Genomic DNA, 9259 nt, shown 5'->3' on the forward strand with positions numbered 1-9259 from the left:
TCCGTGCGCGGCAGCGGAGGAGCTGCCTTCATCCCCAGCCTCCTCTTCCTCCCCAGCCGCTTCGTCCTCCCCCGCCGCCTCTTCCTCCCCCGCCTGCCTTCACCTCCATCCTCCTCTTCCTCCCCCGCCTGTCTTCATCTCCATCCTCCTCCTCTCCAGCCTCCTCTTCCTCCCCATCCTCCTCTTCCTCCCCTGCCTGTCTTCATCTCCATCCTCCCTCCTCTCCAGCCTCCTCTTCTTCCCCATCCTACTCTTCCTCCCCAGCCTGCCTTCATCTCCATCCTCCTCTTCCTCCCCAGCCTCCCCGTCCTCCTCTTCCTCCCCATCCTCTTCCTCCCCAGCCTGCCTTCATCTCCATCCTCCTACCCAGCCTCCCCATCCTCCTCTTCCTCCCCAGCCTGCCTTCCTCCCCATCCTCCTCTTCCTCCCCAGCCTCTTCTTCATCTCCATCCTCCTCTCCCTCCCCAGCCTCCTCTTCCTCCCCGCATCCCCCCCAGCGGAGCCGTGACCCGATGGGCCCCCCCTGCCCGGCTGCTCGGCTGCTGCCCCCACTCGTCCTGGCGCTCGCAGGTGGGGGCTCGGGGTGCGGGGGGGGGTCGTGTGGCGGGGGGGTGGTCCCTCCGGGATGGGGGGGGACGACAACACCCCAGGGACCTGGGACCCACGGTGCTGGGAAGCCGGGGGGGGGGGGTGTCCCCGGGGACCCCAAACACCAGGGACCCTTAATTATGGGGGCAGGGGCACCCCTGGGGACCCCCCCCCCCCCAGACCTCAGGGATTCTTAGTTATTGGGGGGGGCAGTGGGACCCCCCCAGAGACCCCCAACACCTGGGACCCATCATGATGGGGAGTGGGAAGGGGGTGGCCCCAAGGACCCTTAATGCTGGGGGGGGGTGACCCCCAGGAGCCTGGGCGCCTGGGTCCTTTATTTCTGAGGGGGGGGGTGGACCCCAGGGACCCTAATTAAGGGGAAGGGGGGGTGGGCCCTGGGGAGCCCGGGTGCCTGGGTCCCTTATTTCTGGGGGGGTGGGTGGGGGGGCCCCCAAGGACCCACAGACATCAGGGTCTCTTAATGCTGGGGGAGGGACAAGGGGGGGACCCCCAGGGGCCCGGACACCTGGGTCACTTATTTTTTTTGGGGGGGGTGGGGTGGACCCCAAGGACCCCAGGGACCCTTGGTGCCGAAGGGGACACACGGAAGACCCCGGATGCCTGGGTCCCCTCCCGGGAGTGGGGGGGGGTGTCTCGGCACAGGGCTCGCTGGGATGGGCCCTGGGGGTCCCCCCCCACCCCACAGCCGGGATTTGGCGGGGGGTCTCCAAGCCGGGGCTGAGCCGGCGGGGGCTGCCCGCGGTGGGGGCTCTCGCAGGGGCTGCCCGGGGCACATTCACGGTGGGGGCCTGGCCGCGGGTGGCCGTGGTGCCCTTCGGGGGCTCGGGTGGCCATCAACTGCAGCCGCAGCGCCCTGCCCGGGGGGCAACGCCACGCTGGGGCTGGAGACCCCCCTGGCCGTGGCTATGGGGGCCGGCGGGCGCCGCTGGCAAATCTTCCGGCTCCTCAACGTCTCCCAGTGGAACCCCCGGCACCGCCACGTGCTACGGGCGCTGCGGTGACGCCCAAGTCAATGCCAGCGCCGGCATCCTTGTCTACCGTGAGTACCGGGGATGCGGGGGGGCTGGGCGGCACGGCGGGGGCCGCCATGGTTGACAGTTCGGCGGTCGCCAACTCCCAGGGTTGCCGGAGCGGGTGGTGCTGGAGCCGGGTGCCAGCCATGGCAGTGGGCGAGAGCCGTAACCTGACGTGCCGGGTGGTGGAGGTGGCTCCGGTGGCGAACCTGACAGTGACGTTGCGCCGAGGTGCCGAAACGCTGCGGACGGCGAGTTTCGGTGCCACCGAGGGCAGCGCCAGCGTGGCCGTCAGTCACCTGCTGACGGCCAGCCCTGGGGACCACGGGCAGGATGTCACCTGCCACGCCGAGCTGTCCCTGCGGCCCCACGGGCCCCTCTTGCCCGTGCCGCTGTCCCCGTCAAGCTGTCGGTTTTTGTGAGTCCCCCGCCATGTGGCCGGGCTCCGGCGTTGGTGCGGGTGCTGCTGTCCCGGGGAAGCAGCCAGGGAGCAGCTCGGCACCACCCTGTCCTGTCCCATCCCCGTGCTATCCTACGTCCCCATCCAACCTCCATCCCAATCCTGTCCCCATCTCTGTGCTGTCCCTGTCCCCATTCCCATCCCTACCCCATCCCAGTCCCCATTCTCATCCCAGTCCCCATCCCATCCCAGTCCCCCATCCCCTTCCCAGTCCCATCCCAATCCTGTTCCCATCCCAGTCCCCATTCCCATTCCAGTCCATTCCATCCCCACCCCAGTCCATCCAGTCCATCCCATCCCCATCCCATCCCATCCCATCCCATCCCATCCCATCCCCATCCCATCCCCATCCCATCCCATCCTGTTCCCATCCCAGTCCATTCCATTCCCATCCCAGTCCATCCCAATCCTGTTCCCATCCCATCCCATCCCGTCCCATCCCGTCCCATCCCATCCCAGTCTCTCCGGGACTGGCCAGCTGAGCGCCATGCCTCTAACCCCTTTCGCGGTGCGTGCCACGTTGTGCCGAATCCCTCCGTACCCATGTCCGGCAGCCGGCGCCGCACCGGGTTCCCCCCTCTCACCCTGGCACGGGGGCCTCACCGCTGCCCTCCAGGCAGCTCCAGATCCTCACCGGAGGCCCGGTGAGGGGTCGGCTGCTGGGATCCGCTCCCCGGCACTGAGGTGCAGCCAGGGACGAGGCACGGCCCCGGTGACGCCGCGTCCCCGCAGCCCTCCCTGAGCCGCCCCAGCTCCAGGCTCCTGCCCACCTCGAAGCCGGCACCGCTGCCAACGCCAGCTGCCGGATCGCCGGCGCCTTCCCCGCCGGGGATGTCCGCTTCGCCATCACCCTGGCAGAGCAGAGCCTAAACTTCACCGTGGTGGCGGCCGGGGACGTGCTCACCGCCATCACCGCGCTCTCAACCAGCACCCCAGGGCGGCAGGAGCTGACCTGCACCGTGGCGGTAGCAACGGCAGCACGGACGGCACGGACGCAGGTCCACGTCTACCGTAAGGCACCGGGCACGGCGGGGGTGGTCGACGGAACCCATCCTGAAATCCCGTTGGACCCACGGCACCTTCCCATAGGCTTCCCGGCGCCCGTCCTGGAGCTGAGCCCGGCATCGGCACCGGCGGGCAGCAAGGTGATGGTGGCATGCCACGCCGGGGTTGCCGACCCTCCTGCCGTCCGGCTGCAGCTCCGTGATGCCGACGGGGGGGGTCCTGGCCGAGGGGCCACAGTCCCGGCTGGAGCTGCGGTTGGTGGCCCGGCGAGAGGATGACGGGCCGGCAATTCGGGTGGGCCAGCCTGGCCATCGGCGACGGCACAGTGACGAAGGACGCTGATGCCCAGCTCGCTGTGCTCTGTGAGTGCTGCACCAGAGGCTCCTGGTTGTGCCCACGGCAGCCGGTGTGGGCTGTGCTGCCGGCATTCCTGGTGCATCCCTCCATCTTTTCCAGACATGCCTGAAATGGTGGCAAGCGACTGTCCCAGCAACCGCACGTGGCTGCAGGGGACGCGGGAAGCGTTGTCCTGCCGCGCCACCGGCAACCCTGCGCCCACCATCATCTGTGGCAGGAACGGCGTTGCCGTCAGCACCGGGGAGCCGGAGTTGGTCACCCGGTCCCGAGCCGGCACCTACCTCTGCAATGCCACCAACAGCCTGGGCGTGCAGAGCCGGCTGGTCACCATCCGCGTGGAGTGTGAGTGGCGCCGGCATCTCCCTCCGCGGCTGTGCCAGCGGCAACCGCGCTAACCGGGACCCCAATTTCTCCACCCCCTCCCCCCCCAGATGAGCCCACCCTGACGGAGAGGGGCTGCCCGGCGCACCGCACCTGGGTGGAGGGGGAGCAGTGGGAACTTACGTGCCGCGCCGACGGGGACCCCCCGCCCAGCACCCGCTGCACCCGCAATGGCGGTGCCCCCCGCGCCCGGGGGAGCCGGGCCGTCAGCCGGGCCGATGCCGGCCGCTACGTTTGCCGGGCCACCAACAAGCACGGCTCGGCCGTCCGCAGTATTGTTGTCACCGTTGAGTGTGAGTGCCAGCGCGGGGATCTGGTGGTGCTGGGGATGCCGGGGACATGAGGATCTGGGGGTACCGGGAATGGGACGGGGATCTGGCGTTGCCGGGGATGCCATTATCTATGCCAGGAATGCCATTATCTGTGCTGGGAAAGCCATTATCCATGCTGGGAATGCCATGTCTGTGCCAGGGATCCCATAGCTGTGCCGGGGATGACATGGCTGGGGATGGCCATGGCATGGCCATGCCAGGTATGCCGTGGCTGTGCCGGGGATGCCATAGCAGTACCGGGAATACCACGACCATACCGAGGATGCTGTGACCGTGTTGGGGGATGCCATTATTTGTGCTGGCAATGCCATAGCTGTGCCAAGGATGACATGGCTGGGAATGCCGTGCCCATGCCAGGGATGCCGTGCCCGTGCCAGCCTTTGGGCCGGTCCCACCGGCGCAGGGTGGGGAGCAGGGGGTGGGCATTTGGTCCCTGCACCCCATCTCAGGGCGGGGTGGGGGGGGACACCCGGCACCCAGCCCCCCCCCCCCCCCGTGCCGTGTCCCTCCTGGCTTGCAGATGAGCCGAGCATCGGTGAGATGGGCTGCCCGGCGCAGCGGCTCTGGGTGGAGGGGACGCCGGTGGAGCTGGTCTGTGCCGCCAGTGGGAACCCCCCACCCCGCGTCGCCTGCGCCAAACTGGGGGACGGCCAGGACCCCCTCCCGGTGAGCCCCAACGTCACCCGTGCCCACGCCGGCACCTACCAGTGCCGGGCCACCAACACCCATGGCTCCGCCCTCCGCAACATCACCGTCGCCGTCGAGTGTGAGTGCAGGGAGTGGCTTTTTTGGGGTGGAAAAGGGGGTTTTGGTTATTTTCAAACGCTGGGCGGTGGTTTTGGCTGACGGACGGTGCCGCCCCGGTGCAGACAGCCCTGCCGCCGTGAGCCTCCGCGTGCTGCCCTCCGCCAATGTCTCGCGAGGCGCCAGCTTCAGCGTCGAGTGCCGCGCCGAGGGGCTGCCCACCCCTACCTATGGCTGGGCGCTGCCACCTGCCTCCAACCTCCGCTTCGCCGCCGATAACCGCTCGGTAGCTGTAGCCGGCGCCGCCGCCGCCAACCGGGGGCTTTATACCTGCACCGCGACCAACAGGCACGGCCGGCGAGCCGGGCAGCGTGATGGTCCGGGTGGACGGTGAGATGGGTGCATTGGTAAAGGGGGGGGGTGGTGGTGGCGGGGGGGTGGCTCTCCATCACCGCCGCGGCGTCACCGGCACCTTCGCACCCCGCAGAGAGCCGGCTGGCGCTGCTGGCCTCGCTGGGCTCCTTGGGTGCTGTCACCGCGGTGGGTTTGGCGGCCGCCGGCGGTTATTACCTGAAGACAACGGCGTGTAAGAAGGGCGAATACAACGTGCGGGATGCTGAGGGCTCCTCCGAAGCTGCCTGCCTGCACCGGCAACAGCACGACCGCGGCGAAGTTTACGGTATCCAGCTCACCCAGCCGTAACTGGGAACATCCCCATCCCTGGAGGGGGATGGAGGTTTGGGGGTCCCCGTGTACTCCCCACCCAGGCCGCGGTGAGGTTTTGGGAGAATTTGGGGTGGGTTTTTTGGTGTTTTTTAACCGGTTCAGTGCTGCGCCGAGGGCAGCACAGCCATAGCTCAGGGGCGGGATGCTCAGGGGAGGCTGTGGCCACCGGCTTGGCTCTTCCCGGGGGATAAAGCAACACCCAATAAATAATTCCATTTTAATGGGCGGGAGGAAGATGGTGACTTCGGCTGCGGGAAGGGGACCCTGGGGTGAACCCTGCTCCGAGCCCCCTGCTGCTGGCTCCGGGGAGGGGACGCAGGCATCCGGGGTGCCAGAATTCCAGCCCCACCGCCCCCGGCATGAAGGTGTCCGGGCTCCTGGTGGGGGTCCATCCCCTCCCACCCCCAAAAATAAGGGATCCAGGAATCCGGAGCCCCCAGGACTCGTCCGTCCCTCCCTGAGAGCCAGGCTCGGGGTGGGCAGGAGCCCCATGGGTCCCAGCAATGGGGGTGTCCCCGAGCCTGTCCCCCTGCCACCCGTGGGAGTCTGGTGGGTGCCAAGGCTCAGCCTGGCCTCAGCTCTGAATCCCGCTGAAAAATCCTGGGGCTGAAAAATCCTGGGGCTGGAAAATCCTGGGGCTGGAAAGTCCCCTGTGCTGCTGCCAGGCCCTCCCTGGAATGTCCTCGCCTTCTGCCTGCTTTCCTGCCGGCACAGCCGCCCTTCCTGCCTGCGCTGGTGAGAGCTTGTGGCTGCTGTCCCCAAGCCCCATCCCGCGTCCCCAGCCGGGGATGAGCGGGGGGACCCCCCCCAGCCCGGCCACCACCTCGCCGTCCCCATGTCCCAACCCACGGCCCCAGCTCCCAGCCGGGGATGGGGATCCGTGGGTCCTGCGCGTGGGTCACGCCAACCCCACGGAACGCTGAGGGCTGGGGGAAGAGCGGCTGGGAAGCTGCCCGGCGGAAAAAAAAAATTGGGATGCCGGTCGACAGCCGGCTGAACGTGGGCCAGCGGTGTGCCCAGGTGGCCAAGGTGGCCAACAGCATCCTGGCTCGTGTCAGGGATAGCGTGGCCAGTGGGAGCAGGGCAGGGATCTTGCCCCTGTGCTCGGCACTAGGGAGGCTGCACCTCGGATTCTGCATTTGGTTTTGGGCCCCTCGGTACCAGCAGGACATTGGGGTGCTGGGGCGTGGCCAGGGAAGGTGGGGAGGGGTCTGGAGCACAAGGAGAACGGTCTGGAGAACTTGTGGGGAGCGGCCGAGGGAGCTGGGGTTGGGTGGTCTGGAGAAGAGGGGGCTGAGGGGAGACCTCATCGCTCTCCCCAACTCCCCGACAGGAGGGGGCAGGGAGGGGGGTGGGCTCTTCTCCCAAGTAATGAGCAACAGGACGAGAGGAAACGGCCTCAAGCTGCGTCAGGGGAGGAAAAATTTCTTCACAGGAAGAGTGGTCAAGCGTTGGAAGGGGCTGCCCGGAGAGGTGGGGGAGTCCCCAGCCGTGGAGGGGTTCAAAAACCGGGCAGAGGTGGCACTGGGGGCCGTGGTTTAGTGGCCATGGGGTGTTGGGGTGACGTTGGGCTGATGATCTGAGAGCTCCTGTCCAACCTTAGCCTTCCTGGTCTGACTTCATGGAAAAATGATCCAAGCCAGGAACATGAAATTCTGGCTCTGCCCTTAAGTGGTCTGGTGGTGGGCTTGGCAGTGTCAGGTCAATGGTTGGACTGGGTGATCTTCAAGGTCTTTGCCAACCTCAACGATTCTCCTATGATTCTGTGTCCCCAACTCCCAGCTGGGGATGGGATGGAGACCCCCAGCCCAGCCACCACCTCACTGTCCCCAAACCCCATCCCATGTCCCCAACTCGCAGCTGGGGATGGAGACCCCCAGCCCAGCCACCACCTTGCTGTCCCCAAACCCCTTCCCATGTCCCCAGCCCGCACCCAGGACCCCCATCCTCATCCCTGCAGCTCCCCGCCGGGGCCACCAAGCCACCGATGATGACATCAAGACCTGGCCAAGCACCAGCTCCCCCAAAGTCCCCCCCAGTGCCACAACCAACACCCCACGCCCCCCCGGAGCAGGTGACACGGGGACACACCAAGCTGCCATCAACACCAGGACATTTAATCGCTCCCAAGGGACCAGCCAGGACCCTGCCATCCCCCCAGCCCCCCTCAGCTCTCCACTGCCGTCACCGCTGCCACCAACGTCCCCTCTCTGCTGCTGGGGTCCTCGCCGTCACCTCCTCCCACCGCCGGCCGGGTGACACCGCTCCCCGCAGTGGGGACAGTGGGGACGGGGGGGTCCCGCTCTTCCCAGGGATGTTCCAGCACCGCCGGCACCGCACCCGGTACTTCTTGTACCTGGGAGAAATCCCCGGGGTGAAGCCGGTGCCAGGGGTCTCGGGGGGTGTCCTGGGGGGGGGCGGGGGTGTCCCTGTCCCCTACCTGATGCCGCAGGCGTTGCAGAGGGGGGTCCCATTCTCGGCCGCCCGCCACAGCGGGGTCCGGCGCGTCTTGCAGGAGGCGCAGCGCTTGCTCCCTGCGGGGGACACGCAGCTGCACCCCCAAAGCCCAGCGGGGTTCGGTGGGGGGACAGGGACACCCCCAGATCCCCCCTGCCCCGGCTCTTACCCTGGGTGAGGGGAACGTCGTCCTCCGAGCTGCTGCCCGCCCCAGGGGGCCTGGCTGGGGGGCTGCTCCCCCGGCTCTGGCTGGGATCCCTGCAGGAAAGGGGGGGGTCAGGGGAAGGGTAGGGACCTCCCCCGGAATGGGGGACGCCCCTGGAATGGGAACACCCCCCCCGGAATGGGGGAAACCCCCCCCTGGAATGGGGGAACACCCCCCCCCCCCTCCCCAGGGGCTGCTGGGTCCCCCGGGGCCATCGCTGGGGAGGGGGGAAAGAGGGGTCTGGTCTGGTGGGGAAGGGGATGCGGGGAAGGAAGGTGAAGCCGGACAGATGGACAGGGCAGGCCCAGGTACCCAGAGGTGCAGCTGGACAGACGGACGATACAACCCAAATTCCAGGGACGCCCGGAGGTGCATCCGGATGGACAGACAGAGCAGCCCAGGGATGTATCCGGACAAATAGACAGTGCAGGCCAAGAGCCAGGGGTGCCCAGAAAAGAGTCCAGACAGACAGACAGAACAGCCCATGGTCCAGGGGTGCATCCAGACAGACAGACGGAGCAGCCCACGGTCCAGGGGTGCTTCCAGACAGACGGACGGAGCAGCCCACGGTCCAGGGGTGCTTCCAGACAGACGGACGGAGCAGCCCACGGTCCAGGGGTGCTTCCAGACAGACGGACGGTGCAGCCCAGGGTCAAGGGGTGCATCCAGACAGACGGACGGAGCAGCCCAGGGTCGAGGGGTGCATCCAGACAGATGGACGGAGCAGCCCACAGTCCAGGGGTGCCCAGAAGAGCATCCAGACAGACAGACAGTGCAGCCCAGGGTCCAGGGGTGCATCCAGGCAGACAGACGGAGCAGCCCACGGTCCAGGGGTGCCCAGAAGAGCATCCAGACAGACAGACGGAGCAGCCCACAGTCCAGGGGTGCATCCAGACAGACAGACAGTGCAGCCCATGGTCCAGGGGTGCATCCAGACAGACAGACAGTGCAGCCCATGGTCCAGGGG

The 9259-nt window shown here is 67.6% G+C and overlaps 1 protein-coding gene across 1 annotated transcript; it reads left to right on the forward strand.

Moving 5' to 3' along the window:
• The first annotated feature begins 512 nt into the window (after positions 1-512).
• ICAM5 (intercellular adhesion molecule 5) lies at positions 513-5606 on the forward strand. Its single transcript, XM_075725236.1, is given in 18 exon segments — positions 513-570; positions 1370-1437; positions 1439-1465; positions 1467-1577; positions 1579-1651; positions 1733-1761; positions 1763-2003; positions 2006-2047; positions 2818-3096; positions 3175-3299; positions 3301-3386; positions 3388-3452; positions 3547-3789; positions 3879-4121; positions 4681-4926; positions 5030-5268; positions 5270-5294; positions 5392-5606. Coding segments are annotated over 18 exon segments (2415 nt in total).
• The last annotated feature ends 3653 nt before the right edge of the window (positions 5607-9259 follow it).

The sequence above is a fragment of the Pelecanus crispus genome, chromosome 27, assembly GCF_030463565.1.
Source record: "Pelecanus crispus isolate bPelCri1 chromosome 27, bPelCri1.pri, whole genome shotgun sequence".
Classification (NCBI taxonomy): domain Eukaryota; kingdom Metazoa; phylum Chordata; class Aves; order Pelecaniformes; family Pelecanidae; genus Pelecanus; species Pelecanus crispus.